The sequence below is a fragment of the Branchiostoma floridae genome, chromosome 12 (assembly GCF_000003815.2).
Source record: "Branchiostoma floridae strain S238N-H82 chromosome 12, Bfl_VNyyK, whole genome shotgun sequence".
Taxonomy (NCBI): Eukaryota; Metazoa; Chordata; class Leptocardii; order Amphioxiformes; family Branchiostomatidae; genus Branchiostoma; species Branchiostoma floridae.
In genome coordinates this window covers 12,997,088-13,016,345 of record NC_049990.1, presented here as the reverse complement: position 1 = coordinate 13,016,345, position 19,258 = coordinate 12,997,088, and the positions used below count along the sequence as shown (strand labels likewise).

The 19,258-nt window shown below is 39.5% G+C and overlaps 1 protein-coding gene across 1 annotated transcript; it reads right to left on the bottom strand.

Annotated features, from left to right (window-relative positions):
- Window positions 1–512: 512 nt before the first annotated feature.
- On the bottom strand, window positions 513–16,092 carry LOC118427446 (nucleoside diphosphate kinase 7-like). Its single transcript, XM_035837250.1, has 13 exons — window positions 15,914–16,092; window positions 13,688–13,801; window positions 13,029–13,195; window positions 12,191–12,301; window positions 10,955–11,005; window positions 10,631–10,785; window positions 7,418–7,470; window positions 6,844–6,946; window positions 5,177–5,241; window positions 3,884–3,952; window positions 2,955–3,062; window positions 1,961–2,068; window positions 513–1,500 (listed from the first exon to the last, which is right to left on the bottom strand). The coding sequence occupies exons 1-13, from the start codon at window positions 15,914–15,916 to the stop codon at window positions 1,468–1,470; spliced, it is 1,140 nt and encodes a 379-aa protein (XP_035693143.1). The 5' UTR covers window positions 15,917–16,092; the 3' UTR covers window positions 513–1,467.
- Window positions 16,093–19,258: the final 3,166 nt, after the last annotated feature.

Below are 19,258 nucleotides of genomic sequence, written 5' to 3'. Positions count from 1 at the left end.
GTTAGTGCCAAGGACAGCAAGGGCCGTACCATGGAATATGAAGTCAGTACAAAGTGTTGTCGGCACCTATGGCAGTGTAGTCGGTGTCAAAGACAGTGTCGTTAGTGTCAAGAACAGTCAGTCAGTACCATGGACTATGTAGCCAGTACCAAGGACAGTTGTCTTAGGACCGAAGACAGAAGTAGCTGTCAGTACCAGTGAAGTCAGTACCAATGTCAGCAAAGTCAGTGCCTTTTACAGTGGATCATGATATACTTCACATACATGTCATTACAAAAAGTCCATGTAAGCAGATGATGATGATGGCATGCAACATGGATTATTACACTTTGGAAAGAAAAGATCATGACAACATGGTTATTTTTCCACTTTATTGAAGAAAAACAGTACACATCATTTTTGACAAAGGTTCGTTCAGTCAAAGTCCTTCCAGTCAATCAGCCTCTTTTACTGTAAAATGTACAAATTGTGGTCCTTATAAGCTTGCAAAACAATATCTATTGGTCTTCCTGAAAGTATTGAGAACGGAATCTTGCGCAAGCTAAATTTGAAGTCAACTACTTCTTGCCTGATGGCTGGATTAACGATTGTACTATCTGTTACATTTTTGAGACAGCAGACAAATTGTAACAAATTATAACACAAATAAGTCAAAGATGAGCATGCTAAACAAACACACTCATGATGATAATATAACCTCCATGACATTTCATGGAGGTAACAAGCCATATATTTAGGATTTTACCATGGTCATTACGGACTGAAGTGACCATATACTAATAATTGTTTATACTATGGATGACCAAGGAGGTGATATACATGTATGTCTATATATTTAACCTCCTTGGGATGACATATGAAAATGATTTGATTCCAGCCTTTTAAAAAACGTTTTCAACAGGCACACAGTGATATATTAATGTACAGGGAAGTTTGTGACCTGGTAAGAAAGCAACAAAGCCCTTTGAAAAACTACAAAAAATTAACTTGTTCTAACCAGTGAAGGCACCGGTAAGAAGTACGGTAAGGACTTTGAAAGTTGACAAACGTGTTGCAAACATGCCAACTAGCATATATTTTTAACTGAACTCAACATCACTTTTGGAGTCATCCATAAAACAGCACAATAACAATTTTTAAGCCATACATGTTATGTACAATGGATTATGTAATATATGCTATGTATATGCCATGTTTCGGTAGCAGTTAAAATCTAAAGCTAGTCGTATTTTTTATCATTGTGAATGACACCAAAGCTTTCTTGTCATTTTGTAATCAAATGTATATGTCATATTACAGTAATGAAACCTGCTGAAGCTGATTCAGGTCTAATATCTCATTTTGGCCGAGAATAAATGCACCATACTAAGTGTTTTCCCCTTTGTTGTCTGCATTTGTGTTTGTGTGAGATGTGTGATAGTGTGATGCCATCAGCCACTCAGCCCAGATTCCAGCAGTGACGTCTCCTCAGCTGTCCAGGATCTTGAAGAAGTATTCCACCTGAGAACGATTCAAACATAATCATATTACGTAAATGGGCCTGGCATGATGCTAGACACTTGAGAGACTGTGGAAGTGTTAAACATCAATTTTTTGTGTCTAATAGTATACGATATATAGAATAAAACAACACTCAAATATACAAAGCCCGCTGCAGTACCATAGTAAAATAACAATCCAGGTAAACCATTTTTGAACTTTCCACAACTGCTACACACATACCAAATTGAGATCTATCCACAACCTCTTGAGTTATATTCTGTGGACCTACACACAGACCCAACAAGCCCTAGCTCAACCAATTGCATAGCCTTCTAATTACTGCAAACTGAGTAAAGTACATGGACCTGGTTGGGACACTGACTGGAAATGGCCGAGGAATGTCTAACCTTGCTACAGAATGAGTGCACTGTAAAATGTACAATGTATGTCTGCACAGGACATTAGTTCTCACATGTACCTCAAGAAGTCCATCCTCTGGCAAGTCTGTGCAGTGAACAGCATTTTGGATCTTGTCTTTACCAAATATGGCCCTTAGGGTCCGTGGTCTCAGATGCCTGGCTATCTCCTGTTGTACACATGAAAGAAAATGATATGTCATTATTATTGACACTGACGGTGAATAGCAATGCACCTGATGAATGTACAAAAATTGTTATCTGTAACCTAGTTCAAAGTGTACGATACCTGTATTTTTGTAAGTCAGCGTGGCAGCCTCAGAGGGTGTGTTCATGTGTGTGTCTTGGTGCGTGTGCACATTTTGTGTATTTGTGTGTGTACATGAAAATGTGTGTGTGTGTGTGTGTGTTAGAGCTTCATATTGAATTAGACTTTTTTTGTTGCCTAACAATTTGTTGCAGAAGGAAATAAATTCATGTGTTTCAAAAGATAAACTTCCATACAATGTGTATTTTTTGTGAATTTCTCCACCGTATTTCTCTATTTACTAAGTCAAATCAAGGGGTGGTCCAATAAATACACTAAAAACTGAATGGTCATTTAAACACTGTCATTGATATTGACATTCGTACCTTGCTCAATCATATGAATTGTAACTGTATTTCATGTCAATGAGCAATTACTGTATGAAGTGCAACTGTTCCAGTGTATTTCTTTATAATGGGAATGGAACATCAAATTATGCAGCTCCATGGAGACAGCATTGTTATTTTCCAATAGATTCAATGTAAAAATAATCGGCCAACACAAGAAGGCCAACTGCACAAGATATCAAATGGTCATAATGATATAGTTCAAGTTTTTCTTTCAATGTGTATTGCTTCTGAAACTGGCTTTGTGAGCTAACTTTTTGTCAGGCCTTGTTAGGCACATTTAATGCAGTCATTCATCTGGACTAGTGGGTACTTTATTGTATATATTATCAAGCTATGATCAGAAAATAACACTTTTCCAGAGTTTATATATAGGACTCCATTAAAGAAGCATAAACCTACAGGATCAGCCGGTCCCACAAACTCCCGGAAACTCTGGGGTGTGTTTCCATCCTTGCTCTTTATCTCCATGGCAACACTAGGCCCTGCACACAGCTGACTCACCATGTCCTTTAGGGAGGAAGAACAGATTAACTCAACATACTTAGAAGTTGGATTCAGGTAACTATTGTTTTCCACACCCCTATATCCTCCCCCCCCCCCCAAGTTATTGGCACAAAAAGAAAGTATACTATGTATACACACTACCAAAAATGATTTTTTCTTATTTTGCTTGCCCCATGGACAATTCTTGTATGAAGAAAAATGTTCTTGCAGGAAGAAAATGTAAAAAAAAATTCAAGCAAAACGATAAACTAAAAAATTTTTTTTAGACATTTAAGCAAAATCTCCTTATTTTTTCTTACAGTGCAAGAAACAAAAATCTAGAAATTCTTGTTTTTTTCTAACCAGATTCAACTCTTAAGAAATACAAGAATTTTTTTCTGCCAGGAAGATAAATTTTCTATGAGGAAGCAAAACAAGATAAACAAGAAAAGGCATTTTGAGAAAGACAAGAAAACAAATCTCAAATTTTCTCAAAAACTTAACAAGAAAAAATTTGCTTGCCCCATGGACAAGCACATTTTTCTAACATTTCTTGGGGACAGAATAATTTTCTTCCTGGAAGATAAATTTTCTGTGAGGAAGCCAAACAAGATAAACAAGAAAAAGCATTTTTGGTAGTGATAGGCAGTAAATTCATGTAGAAGTATTTCTTTAAGATTCTTGTTGGACATTGATTCATGCCGACAATTTAAAAATTCTATAGGTAAGGAGGTCACTGCAAATGTTATGTTCCTGGCATTTCTTAACCTGAATAAAAGATGACTGTTTTTCCTTTAGTTTATTTAGAGAACTTTGCTCACAAAAGATTACTTTTCTACGCTTACATTGAATTCAGCAACAACTCCTTTGTAGACCTCAATGAACTCTTCAGCATTAGCCCTCTCCAGGTGAAACTGGAATTGGAAAACATTACATGCACATCACAAACAGAAGTCAAACTCTTTTTAATCATTCACTATATTTAATGAATATTTAAGGTAAACTATTTGTTTTTGTAGGGTTTTCAATTTTGTTCCGAATTTACCCAATCAAAACTCAGAAAAGAGTGGCAGCCAATTGAAACTCAAAACTGGGTGATGACTTCACTGTTCTTGTAGTTTGCTCAGTGAATGTACACTTTTTATCAATTTTGCCATTTTCGCCTTCATTTTTTACATAGCATATGTTATTAAAAAATATAATAATAACCGTAAATACATATTTAAAATGTACAATTGAACAGTGGAGTGTGTTTTACTCCGGCCTTCATTGTCCGGCCTGAATATTCCCGTGTTCTGCGCCTGCCTTGAACACCTACAAATCTTGTAAGGCGACTGTGACCCAGGTTTGCATGACGCTTTAAATTTGTGGGCAACTACAAACTTTAAGGTACAAGCATGATGAGGTACAACAGGGGACCAAAGTTGACTAACTGCATCCAACAGTAACTGTCGTACAATAAGTGCAGTTCTGGTAAAGGGCACAGTAGGAAAATGGTTCTGAACATTTTAACCGTCTAAAATTGTTACAATAATTTATGATTATTATAATTAATAATTTTTCCACAATGAAAAGGAAAGGGACCAGAGTCATTTAGAATGCAAGGAATTCTTTAGCTGTAAAGTAATCTGATACATGTAGACATACTTTTGACCTAATACTATTGTCAGCCTTTCTGAAATTTTGCAACCAGTGGCGGGTGGACATATCTCCAAATTGTTCTTTGTATGGGAAAGAAATGTATTCTGATTGACTTGGGAAAGACACTTTACAAATGAAGCAACCCGACTTTACCAGTGTCAAATGCGACCCCTTTAATTTGGATTTTGAACGTCTAAAAAGTTAATCGAGAAAATATGGTATGGGTGTTAGAAGATCTTTTTGAACAGTGCAATGATGACTGGGAGAGAGGACTTATTTTTACATTGACATGACCTCGGTCTGTTTTGATTGAAGTAAAGTAAATTTTCATTAACAAGTAACTTGTTCCAGTCAGCGAGTGTTTTGCATGACTGGGTGAAATCCACAGTGCTAGGTAACATTTATTGCCGTTGATACTGCAAGACAGCAACATGATAATAATGATGTTCTTCACAACACTGAAAATTAGGATTATGATGAATAGCAAATGAACTTACCATCTGCAGAGCAGAGATCTCAAACCCAGCATCCACAATAGCCTGGACAATTTTCCCTGTCTGGCCTGAAGGGGAGAAACAAAGAAGCTTTATTTACAAACTAGAGTTCCACAAACACATACCTCCACCAAATAATAACTTGAAGGCTATTATTATAGAGAGTGCCCTTATCAAAGACTTTAAGGACATAAAAATGTATTATCAAAAGAATACCTAGTAACCAAAAAGTAAACGGCTGCATGAAAGGGTGTTTATATAGCGGTTGGAAAGTCCATTTTATCCATCCCAACTGACTCGAAGCATCAAACTGACGAAACTTGTTTGCAACTGAAGAAATTAGCACTGCCAGGTAAAATTATGCAGAGACACGTCATGCTAACTCAGACATGCACAGTCCTGGACTTTGACTGGTGCTGTCTTACGCTTGCAGCTGTGTGATGTAGCTACAATCATTCATGTACATGTTAGTGCAGTTTGTAATTGCCATCAACATATATATAGTTGGCAAATTTTTACATGATGTAGGGTACAGGTGCTCAACATACATGTAAGATGAATGACCTTTAAGTTAGTGCATTTCCTGTAGTTTTATTAAAAGTTGTCAAATGAAGGTAAAAAACACATACTGTATTACAACCGTTACGGTAGGTGCCCTAACATGGCACGCTTTGTCATGCACTCGAACTCGTGGCACTCCATTGCTAGTTGCCAGAGAGTGGTCAAGTTTTGATGAATTTTTAAAGGGGTCCTAAACTCGACAAACTCACTTTTATCCGTGGGGTAACCTATATCCGTTCAAAACAGCACATTTGGAGATATCAAGTCGACGGACGGTTGCTTCATATTGTAATAGTTTCAAAACATAGCGCTACAGCAGTTTGAACTCACATTCGTTGGCATGATAGCCCCATTTAATACCCTGCTTTTGAAAACAACGAATATACATGTAGGTTACCCCACGGATAAAGGTCAACTATCGTTACCTAAGCCAAGGAAGGAACAAAAGTTGCTTAGCGATCTTCAAGGTAATACCAGGTGTCAAGATAATCCTGACCAAGTTACAATTAACCCTTGGGCATTGTTTTGGACATCAATAAACTTGTTATTATACACAAATATAAGTCAAAGTAAATCAAAGTTTGATATTCCCAACTTCATTGGTAGTAGGCTGTGTACCTAAACAAATTTCAGGTACAGGTACAGATACAGGTACATGGGTGGTACAGGTACGGACCTGCACCTATACCTAAAGAATTTTAACCAAGTACAAATGACTGTATAATTTATGTAAGTTAAACATGTAGCTAACTGTCTTTTTTAGTGATAAATTGTCATCTTTATACAGGGAATTGCATATTTGAATCCCAAAACAAGTTTTGTTGAGTTTCAACTGTATAAGATTATCACAATTGTCATTGTTGATTCGGGATTTCCTTGTCCAGCAATCTTAAAAATTGGTAAAAATAAGTGATTTAGTGTGTTTAGGTACAGGTACAGGTACACAGATGTTTAGGTCCAGACCTGTACCTAAACAATTTTTAGGTACGGTACACAGGTACACAGCCCTAATTGGTAGTTTGACAATTGCAGAGAATGGTCACTTTTGATATCAATAATAGCATTAAAATGCTTGATTGCAGGTGACCATTCTGCACAGTGCTGCTCACCTGCCAGGACAGCATGAGGCTTGATGACACAGCAGGTGCAGTTGCTGAACTGGGCAGTATTGGCACGACTCGGGCCAGCAGATGGGAAGAAAAACTCAGCTTCCTAATAGAATGAAGATGGAACATTTCCTGCACTTAAGTACATATATGACCATATACTGACTTGCACTATGAATGACATCCACAGTGGACAAACAACAACTGTTGAGAGCATGTCACAGGTCTTAAAACAGCTGAAGACAAATAGTTACATGTACATGCAATACATGTATAAAATAAAAAAGTACATGTTTAAACTTTTTTGCAACTCCTACTCCAAGGCATACATGGTGATATAATAAAGCCTGTACTAGGGCTGCATAACTAAACTTGACAAATTGAATACATATTTGGGCCCAACATAATGATGAGATTTTGAGAGCCTTTTTTTTATAGTATACAATGTACATTGCTGGTTAGCTTTTTAACCTGTCATCACAATAGTTACGGTAACCATATCTTCAGTTCAAACCTGTTACAGTGTTAGAAGATAAACTTTGCAGTACAACAAAATGACAGACTTGGGGATACTTACTCTTGTAGCAGATTCCTTGGAGTCTGAACCATGTACTGCATTTCTGGTGTTATCTTCAAAGAATGAAACATGTTTTCATAAAAAAATTATACTATATCTAATATAATATGATGATTGCGATGATGTAATGCACATTGTTGAAACCCACGACATCATGGGTTCCACTAGATAAATACAGAGGAAATAGAAAAACAATCATTATGAGAAACACAAGAGTGCAACATTGTGCAGGCATTATCTTACAGAATGTATTTTATGTCCTGTTCACATGCACAAGCCTTACACCTCGGGTTCCGAGCCAAAACCACCAGAGCATGGTTAATGTGGCCCCGTCTGAACGCTCCTAGTTGCAATGAAACAGGCCAAATCCTGAACCACCCCCATATTAGGTAGTTTTGAGCTGGTAAGTGTGCATCCATGTTGATGGATGTGCTGCCCCTACCGCCGGTGAGGCTATGGGACCGGTGAGGTGAGGTGAGGTGAGAAGTGTGCATTGCGACTTTTGCCTGAACTCATATGTTTCTTTCAATCAATCATTCGCTTGCATCATTAGTTGATGTGCCAAAAACACTGATCTCCTTTTCTGCAATCTTTTGCAGATTTGGCAGACTCGGGCGGACAGATAAGGAGACATGGGTACTCATATGAGGGTCCTTCAAAAAGTAATGCAGCTACTGTATTTTCTCAAATAAAGTACGCACCCGATTTGGGGCAAGTCTCAGACAGATCTGTGGGACTGAAAGTTAAAATCATTGGAAAAACTCAAATAAGATGCGCACCAATTCTACACTAAGTTTGAACAGACCTTGAACTGGGTGAATTGAAATTTCTAAATCAGATGTTTTTCCTGGGTTATTTTGCATAAATGCCTAATGTCATTGGCTCTACAAACTTGTCATTTGCCTGCTGCAGCTTATAAAAATCACTGCCCTATTTTAGCCTCTTTCACCATTTATTGCTGCAATAACCTCAAATAAAGTATGCACCCTAACTTTGGAAACAACTTGTTACATGTAGCGATTTTTTAATTTTGAAAACTTTAAAAAGTGCATAGGAAAAAGCAGGTGTTGTCTCACCTGTACTACACTAGATCATAGGAAAAAGTAGGTGTTGTCTCACCTGTACTACACTAGATCAGAGAAAAAAGTAGGTGTTGTCTCACCTGTACTACACTAGATCAGAGAAAAAAGTAGGTGTTGTCTCACCTGTACTACACTAGATCAGAGAAAAAAGTAGGTGTTGTCTCACCTGTACTACACTAGATCATAGAAAAAAGCAGGTGTTGTCTCACCTGTACTACACTAGATCAGAGGAAAAAGCAGGTGTGTCTCACCTGGACACACTAGATCAGAGAAAAAAGCAGGTGTTGTCTCACCTGTACTACACTAGATCAGAGGAAAAAGCAGGTGTGTCTCACCTGGACACACTAGATCAGAGAAAAAAGCAGGTGTGTCTCACCTGGACACACTAGATCAGAGAAAAAAGCAGGTGTGTCTCACCTGTACTACACTAGATCAGAGGAAAAAGCAGGTGTTGTCTCACCTGTACTACACTAGATCAGAGAAAAAAGCAGGTGTGTCTCACCTGTACTACACTAGATCAGAGAAAAAAAGCAGGTGTGTCTCACCTGTACTACACTAGATCAGAGAAAAAAGCAGGTGTGTCTCACCTGTACTACACTAGATCAGAGAAAAAAGCAGGTGTGTCTCACCTGTACTACACTAGATCAGAGAAAAAGCAGGTGTGTCTCACCTGTACTACACTTGATCAGAGAAAAAAGCAGGTGTTGTCTCACCTGTACTACACTAGATCAGAGAAAAAAGCAGGTGTGTCTCACCTGTACTACACTAGATCAGAGAAAAAAGCAGGTGTTGTCTCACCTGTACTACACTAGATCAGAGGAAAAAGCAGGTGTGTCTCACCTGGACACACTAGATCAGAGGAAAAAGCAGGTGTGTCTCACATGGACACACTAGATCAGAGAAAAAAGCAGGTGTGTCTCACCTGTACTACACTAGATCAGAGGAAAAAGCAGGTGTGTCTCACCTGTACTACACTAGATCAGAGAAAAAGCAGGTGTGTCTCACCTGTACTACACTAGATCAGAGGAAAAAGCAGGTGTGTCTCACCTGTACTACACTAGATCAGAGGAAAAAGCAGGTGTGTCTCACCTGGACACACTAGATCAGAGAAAAAAGCAGGTGTGTCTCACCTGTACTACACTAGATCAGAGGAAAAAGCAGGTGTGTCTCACCTGGACACACTAGATCAGAGGAAAAAACAGGTGTGTCTCACCTGTACTACACTAGATCAGAGGAAAAAGCAGGTGTGTCTCACCTGTACTACACTAGATCAGAGAAAAAGCAGGTGTGTCTCACCGGTACTACACTAGATCAGAGAAAAAAGCAGGTGTGTCTCACCTGTACTACACTAGATCAGAGAAAAAGCAGGTGTGTCTCACCTGTACTACACTTGATCAGAGAAAAAAGCAGGTGTTGTCTCACCTGTGCTACACTAGATCAGAGAAAAAAGCAGGTGTGTCTCACCTGTACTACACTAGATCAGAGAAAAAAGCAGGTGTTGTCTCACCTGTACTACACTAGATCAGAGGAAAAAGCAGGTGTGTCTCACCTGGACACACTAGATCAGAGGAAAAAGCAGGTGTGTCTCACATGGACACACTAGATCAGAGAAAAAAGCAGGTGTGTCTCACCTGTACTACACTAGATCAGAGGAAAAAGCAGGTGTGTCTCACCTGTACTACACTAGATCAGAGAAAAAGCAGGTGTGTCTCACCTGTACTACACTAGATCAGAGGAAAAAGCAGGTGTGTCTCACCTGTACTACACTAGATCAGAGGAAAAAGCAGGTGTGTCTCACCTGGACACACTAGATCAGAGAAAAAAGCAGGTGTGTCTCACCTGTACTACACTAGATCAGAGGAAAAAGCAGGTGTGTCTCACCTGGACACACTAGATCAGAGGAAAAAGCAGGTGTGTCTCACCTGTACTACACTAGATCAGAGGAAAAAGCAGGTGTGTCTCACCTAGGCACACTAGATCAGAGAAAAAGCAGGTGTGTCTCATCTGTACTACACTAGATCAGAGGAAAAAGCAGGTGTGTCTCACCTGTACTACACTAGATCAGAGAAAAAAGTAGGTGTTGTCTCACCTGTATTACACTAGATCAGAGAAAAAAGCAGGTGTGTCTCACCTGTACCATACTTAGCCCTCAGACTTTGTGAGTTCTGACTACGAGCATCACTGGGATTGGTTGGGCCAATCATCTCTCTCCACACTCCGATAGCATTACCTCCCATAATCTCCATGGCAACTACAGGTCCAGAAGTCACATAGTCCAGAAGTCCACTAAGAAAGGGATAAACATTGAATTTGCACTGAAACTACAACTTGGTTTACTTCCTAAAATTGTCAAATTAATAATTTGTATGGAAGATAAACTTACCAACTTCAAATTGACATTTAGTGAGATATTAAGGAATTTTGATGAGTCAGATTTTAAATTGATAGCACTTACTTGAAAAAGGGCTTGGACTGATGTTCCATATAGAACTGTGCAGCCTCTGCCCTGAAAAACAAGTTCTTCTTATTGATGTATTCCTCCAGTCAAATTGGCAGTGACATACAATCTACTAAAAATTCTACTTCAGTAAGTTATTGTATTTGTGTAGCCAGTATAAATGCCCTTTGGTCGTAACAATTACCAATTTCAGAATTCCTACACCACTTATTGATATTGCCATAAAGCATATTCTTACTACCGGTATGTTGGGGTAACATCAACTCATAATTCCACCAGCACCGGGTGCCATAATACAGGCACATAAAAAAACATTATTAAGGGGGCCTAGTCTTGAACACCTAAGTATCTGAAGTGTACATAGCTCATCAGCATTACTGATTCTGGTACATCTCTTTAAATCTCTTTAAATTCAATTTTTCTCAACTGGCAGTGCATTGCTACATTGTATCCTGTGGAATAATGAGAGTTAAACTTGATGGTAGCAGTTTACAGACAGTCAGGCCAAGGGTAAAACCATTTTTAAAGTACTGTCTACAACATGTACAGTAACCCATACGATTAGTGGAGAATGGAGTCCTGACAGGCCGGTAAAGATACAATATGGACATCTGGGCCAATCTATAGCTTGGCAGTGTCCTTGGCAACATTGTGTTATGCCCTTCACCAACGGGAAGGAACTTCAAGGTAGATGCAAATTTGTCAAAACCTTACAAGGGTGGGGAGCCAGATCCCTCCTTTAAGCTATGGGCACAACCCGTCGTAAGTGCAATTTGTCCATACGTTTTTTTGGGGGGGCCATGTCCGCCAAGTATTTCTGAAAACGTGGGGAACGACTGGCAAGAGCAGGGAGGGAGTACGTCAACACGGAAACATGAAGTTTTGCCTGCACGTAAAGTTCTATGCTGTGTCTGCATGCTCCAAAATCAGTCGTATTCCCTACAAGTACGGAGGCGGTTACTTATACTACTTACGGATCCCAAATGATTGCCCACGTTTTTGCATGTAGACAGCATGTATTTGCACGTACGTGGGTTGTGCCCTTACTGCCTTAGCTTTACTGCCAAAGTGACAGTGGCAAACTCTCTAGCCACTGCCAAACTGTGGTACCTTGCGTCAGTGTTCATCCCTCCTGATTCTGTCATTAAAGAAATCAATACAACACACACCAGCAAAAACTTACAACAATATGAAAACATAATTCAATGAATGTGAGAGAATGATTCAACCTACCTGGACAACAGTACCATCTTTGCCTTTGTAACCAGTAACCCTTTGTGACTTATCATGTCCAGGATCATGCCCATCCTGTCCAATGCATCAGGCTTGATCATTCCCAGGGTCCTGTCATCAGAAATTAACACTGACAGTTAGAAAGTAGAAAATATTAATCGTAAAGCCTGCAACAGGTATGGACAGTCTAAATCTGGCAGTGAAGGATTTAGTCATGATGGGCCAGATCTACCTTGTGAGGAGGTTAAGCCAGATTTACTGCAGGGTGGAGTCTGCTACATAATGCATGAACCTCTTGGTGGATTACAATCATTAATAATTTATGAATATGATATTTGGTATGTGGGTCGATGTGATAGATGTTGGGAAGACATAGGTCAAGATCGATTTTGGGCTCTTTGGTATGTGACCTTGGTCAATACTATACGGCCTGGGCCAATGAGACAATGATATGATATTGTGTGCGAGTAGTTCGACAAAAGGCAGTACACAGATTCTTTTCTGCATTTCTGAAAAAAGGGTTGCCAAATTCTAGTTATCACATACATGTAATATCTGGATAATTAGATACGATAAATCATGACCACTGTCTCACAGGTGTTCAGAAGGTTCCGGGTCGGAGTTCAAATCTGACCGGAGTTGGCGGAAGGTTGGTGTAATAGGCTGGAAGTGCACTCTTGTCTGTCTAACTTTTGCTCCCTATTGCTTGGTGATCGTTACAGCTGAGCATAGATTTGTTGTATATCCTGAAAAGCCCATGGGTTGTATCAATTTTGTGCTGTCCGCTAACCTCCTAAATCTTAAGGGAAACTCCAGTCCGATACCAGAAGTGACTTACTTTTCCTTTTTGTCACCAAGGCTCCTGGCTGTAAAGCCGTCTCCATAGTCAACAAAGTGCAGTTGCCGAGAAAATACTTCCACTGTGCTTCCGATGTACAAGTCTTCCTGGCTAACTCCCTCGTATTTAGTACGCTTTAAGAATGTACGATGGTTCTTGATGTCAAACTAGAATAAAGGAAATAATAGATTATTGTACAATGTCATAAAAACAGTACCACCAAACATGCCTGACAGAAAATGTTGACGTGATACATACAATACATACATTCAATCAGCTGGATTCTTACATCTCGAACTTCCTTCAGAAAATTATTTGGGGTGGCGGCCTTCAGAGGGGGAAGGACAAGAAAAATCTTGCCCTTTGCAATGTGCTGCCAAAGCAACATTCAACAGGATAATAATTCGTAGGTGCTAATTAATTTTCCAGTACCACTTTCAATACAAAATAACTTTGTCCAGTGCTGTGTACTTTGTTTGGTGCTATATGGTACATGTTTGTTGGGTTAATTGATCTCAGTGGGACAAATTATGTCATGATTTCGTGTCAGTAATGTAACGTAGTAGATGCTTAACATCGGACTGTCTCCCAAATCATATCTAGTTGCTTGCGAATTGCTATTAATTACTTTTAGACTATCTGAAATGTTTAGATCTCACCATTTCAATGGAACTGTCCTTTGGATAGTACAGGAACTGGTACCTCCTCATCAGAGCAGCATTTGGGTCGTACCACTCTGCAATGAAGGAGTATCGATCATCCTGGGCAGTAGACTGTAGTGGAGGAAGAAGAAGACTATTTTAAAAATTTGTAAATAATGCAGTATGAAAATAAACAGTCCACAAAAGTTCACACTCACAAACAAGACACCTTCAGAAAGTGTTTGAAAGGTCTAATACACTGTAATAGCTTATTATATAAATATTGATTGTACCATATTATTTCTAATTGCATCCCCTTAACAAATGAATCACTGATTTGGGGGCTGGTATGAACCATTCAGGGTAGCATCTCCAGTCTTTTGGTGGCTTGTCAGGACATTTATGGCATCACCGTGGCGTTGTGTGGCGTAACGGCAGGGTGTTTCACTCATACCGGGAGGTTCTGGGTTTGAATCTGTTAATATGACACAAAGCTTGGGTCCTTGGGAAAGGCAATATGTGCAACTTTCCTCAATAATGAAGACAAGTGAAAATGATTAGCATTGCTTAAGGCTGTCTCTCGAACAGGAATTTCGTTCCATGCTTGAGGAGAGCCACACCACTCTAAACAACCCACGGCTACAAGCTCTGGCTGCCAAATCTCAAAGGGCAGCTAATCAGACAGGCTGACAAAAGCAGGTCGGTGCCTTAGCCTTGGGCCGGGTAAAGCAACCCAAAGCCAACCAGCAGAGAATGGTACCCAGGCTAGCCAATAGTCAGTTTACAGGGCAGGTACACAGCATATACGGCATAGTTCTAATTCCGATGTCGACGCCTAAGTAACGATACAGGTTCTTTGATAGGGGTTTTCGGAAAAACCTGTCCAGTCCGGAATGCGGAAAACCCTGTCCAGTCTGAAAAGAGGGTCTGCATGGGGGTATACGTTGTAAGCTACTAAGTACTAGTATACAACAACATTTTTTATCTTTGATATGGCTAAGCACAGAAATAACATCAACTTGAAGTGTGACACAATGTCATACAAAAATTATAACTTAACAAAAATCATCCATCATTGATACTTCTGTGCATCATATAAAAAACTTCTACTCTTTGAGACTGAACATGCTATTAGCCTTACGGCATAATTTTGCAAATAAAACACATTATTTTTAAAAGGATACATAGTTCTATACAGCTCACAACTTCTACTAGGGTTTGAAAAATACCATCTCGGCTTTATTGTAGTGCATTGTAAAATATATGTAATGTTTTAACATTGTGTACTAAGGTCATTCTTAAACCAGGATTTAAACAGACCAGCTCTCAAAATGAGTGCTGCACACTTATCATTCAAAGAAAACCTTTCAAAGCCTGTCTTTGTAACGTATTGCCACTATTTAACAACCCGAAATTGATGGACACTCACTATCCATTGTTTGATGGACAATGGGTGTAATTCTCTCCCCTCATGTCCTACCAGATAAGTGTTAATTGGGTACTTTGCATTTGACAGAACTGACTTTGTGTGCATGTTGTACCTTTGGATCACTCATTATGCTGCCGATTCTATAGTTATGTGTATCAGTTTAGTGTAGGTTCTGTCTGAAGTAATAGTTTTAAGCATTGACAGGAACCCCTATGCAGACCCTCTTTTTAGACTGGACAGGGTTTTCCGCCCCATTTCCCTGTTTGGACTGGACAGGGTTTTCCGAAAACCCCTTTGATAGTGCTACCTTGATGATTTTCCACTTCTTTCGGTTTAATCCATGCCGGAACCGTTGTGCTGAAAACATCTTTACAGAAATTCATGTAAAACCCTGCTGCAAAGCTGAGTTTTTACTCCACTCTACTGTAGAAGTCAGACTCTACTCTACACTACTGCTACTCTACTCTACACTACACTACTCTATTCTACTCTACTGATAGTCTACTCAGTACTCTACTGCTTATTACTGCTAGTAGTCTCTACTCTACTGCTACTCTAGTCTCTACTCTACTGGAGGTGAAGGAGTCATGCAGGTCTCGGACTGAGACAGGCGTGGCACCACAGGTATCCTCAAGGTAACGTTAGATATATTCATTATGACTGAGAACTTGACAAAACGTTAGGTTAACGTTAATCCCTGAACGCCAACAAAACTTGTCTCTGTAACAGTCACCGGCCGGGGGTTCAAGGACTGCTAAACTGAAGACGCCAAGCTTAAGCCATTTGGCAGCAGTTTACATTGAAATAAAACTTACCATAGTTGACCGACTGGTGTTAGATTTGGAACCACACCGACAATTACACTCCGCTTTGCTTACAAAGTAAGAATATTGTATGTAACGTTACGTTGTTTACAACAGCGTCTAGGCAACTGAACCGGAAATGAACTGTGTGTCGCGAAAAGGCTGACGGGAAGTATAGAAGTCCTTGAAGGTCTCGTTTCGGAGTTTTTCTTAACAATGGGGGCGGTCTGGGGCGGTCTGACTCTTTCTCAGAAAGGCGCTAGCGCTTCTCTAATCGTGACGCTCTTCAGACAGTTCAACGTTTCCGATGGAAAGGCGTGCCTTTTCACTGATTGATAGGCTTAATTGACATTTTCATGAAAAACGTATGTTCCGTAAAAAACACAACCATTAAATCTAGGAGGTTGAACGCCCGGTATGCAACCGGAAGCACGTTATCCCAGAAGCCTTTGCGAGCTCATGAGTGTTAGTCGTCTGCTAAAATATATTGGACCGGAGTTTCTGACGATTTCGGAGGTAGGCGGACAACCTCAGGCGGAAAGGCCACAGTTCCGCTAAGAAACGTAGGACGCGAAAATCAATCAATACGATGGAAAGCCGTTTCCTGCTCCTTTCCGACAAACATATTGATATCGTTTGTTGCCTGTTCATTTCGGGTAGAATACGTAGTGAATTTTTGATTTTGGACCTGAAAAGTATAATTTCTGAACACTTTTTTGATAGAAGCTGCTTTGAAAAAAAAAAAGAATTTTCCAAGGATAACGGCCTATGCGGTAGAGAAGCTACATTCTTCATGTTTTTGAAAAATGAAAATAATAAAAAAGATGTGATAACTTTTTTGCAATCTCCGATGACGTAAATTCATCTAAAGTGGATGAAAAACGGCGCTATTTGCCGGTCATGAGGCGAAAAAGCCGCATCACCATTACGTTGCCGCGGACTAATACACAAAAGGCGTCGCTGGCCGGCCAACTACACCGCCCACAAAAACAATTCAACCCACGGGTTTTTCTGGAAAGATAAAAAATAATCGGTTCAGATAAAATAGACACTAAAAGTTTTTTATTTATGGTACAGCAAGCTTATATTCCACTTGCCAGAGTGCCAGAATGAAGTTTATTCAACGCTAAAGGAATAGTGATTATATGGAGAAGTCAGTTCAGCACCAAGGACAATGTCCAATCATTAACTCACCTGTAGCAATACCTGCATTATTTTTTTTCTCTCACGTGGGCAAGGAAATGTGTCTTTAGACAGATGGTTGTCAAGAAATTCACACTGAAAAAGTAGGGTATGAAAGTAGAATACAAAAGTGTAATGAAATTATGAAAATGTGTATTTATTTATTGCCACTGTTAACCTTTATGGCTGATAGTACACATTGTTAGCTTTTCAATGATATACACATTCATGGGGTTATTGTAACTGTATAGTAAAGTAACTAAAACGCAATATCAAACTAGTACCCTTTGTTTCAAAGGTGTCTGGATATCTGGGAACCCCACACTGTGCGAAAGGGTGTGATTTCCGGACAAAGTCGGAGTTGACATATTTTGGACATGCTAAATATTCGGACTGTGTCCTGGCACGATGTTCAATATTTCCCATATCTGGAAATATCATGAGTCAGGAATTGTCTTGTTATGTATCCGGACAATTAAGAGGTTTTTCAAGAAACGCGCCATTGACGTTTCTTGCCTCCGAATACGTGATATGTTCTACATTCTTTACATATCCAAGGTCCATATATTTCGATAAGGCATACCCGGACAAATTAAGAGTTTGCACGAAGCATGATGTGCATTATTTCTGGGCCATTGTCAGGTGACATTTTCAATTCATTATGTCTCAGAATATCATGAGTCATGAAATGTTTAAGCACATGCCCGGACGGATAGAATTTCCCGTTCTTCCGAATACGTGTCAGGGACGTCAGTACTGGGGGCAAGTTTTGTTATGACTCTGAACGTACAGGTTGTTTACTAGTCTAAGAGTACACGTGGTCTGTCAACCCGTGTAACGGGGAGGTGGCATTCTTTCCCCTTTATTTGAAAAGGGTTTTAGACGAGTGAACGTACAAGTTGTGTACTAGAGTACTTAATAAAAAAGCCAAGTGTATCGTGTTGTCAAGAGTGCACGAGTTTCAGACTTTTGTTATGTCGGATACAGAGGATTTGTTTTGGACTGACAAAATGTATTTTTCGATGTGAAATTCAGTCGTTATTTTTGAATATATTTCGAATTTACTTCCAATCGGACAGAAACTCAGCGTCTTTAAGGCGCTTCTTGAACATGTTTCCGATATAGTTGGCGGTTATGGTGGTGTTCAGACAAATATTTTTTAACCCATGTCTGGAGAGAGTATCACATAAATGAACAACCTAGTCTTGTTCTTGTCGTATAGCTTCATTATACGCCTTTTTACAATTCTGTCATCAGGCAGGCCGTTCAATCATAACCAATATTTCATTAGCTGAGTCCGAATATCTCTGTGTAGTGGGAATAATCCCAATAGTGTAGTGGGAATAATCCCAATTTTTGGGAACGCGGAGAAGTTAAGGAGGAGGTATTCTAGGTCGGAAATCTCATAAGAGATTGTAGGCTGGACTACTGTGATGTTTTGATTGGCTAATGTATTGGATTGATATATTTTATCTGTAACTTATCACTGTACTTGGTGAATCGAATCAGAACAGAGCGATTGGATGGTGGGTTAGCACGACACGAGTAGCCTTGCGGATATTTACGTCGATATCTTGTCCCAATATCGGAGATGTTATGTTGGATATTATTTGCCTTATATTTTCATTTGGATATTCCGTTATTCCATTAAGCATGAGATCCCATGACTGAATGTTTGGTCCCAGTATCTCACTACAATAGAGCAGAATTGTTTTAACTGGACTATTAAATACTAGTCAATTTAGGGTTAGAGGAATGGGTGGGTTGCAGTTTGACAGAAGGAGGGATCTAAGTTTGAAAGAAGCCCTTGACAGAAGTTGGCTAAGGTTACATCCTTGGCGTACGTCGCAAATTGATTTATAGTCTTGGGAGTTGTGAGTTTGAACACAATATTTTACGGTGGAATACATGGATTGTATAACTTGGACTGGCCTAAGCACTGAACAGCTTATCAGAGGGGCAGAGGACAGAGCGAGATGGGCACGGATCACTGCTACTGGATGTCGAGGAGCCCTACGACCACTGAGGTTACGGGCCGTGAGTGAGTGATAACTTCGAAGAGTTGTACATCCTATGCCTGATGATAACAGTTTGTAGTATAAGCCATCCCTTCAAACAGAATCAAATGCTTTTTTTTTAATAAAGAAAATATGCGTATAATTTGCCACCAGGTTC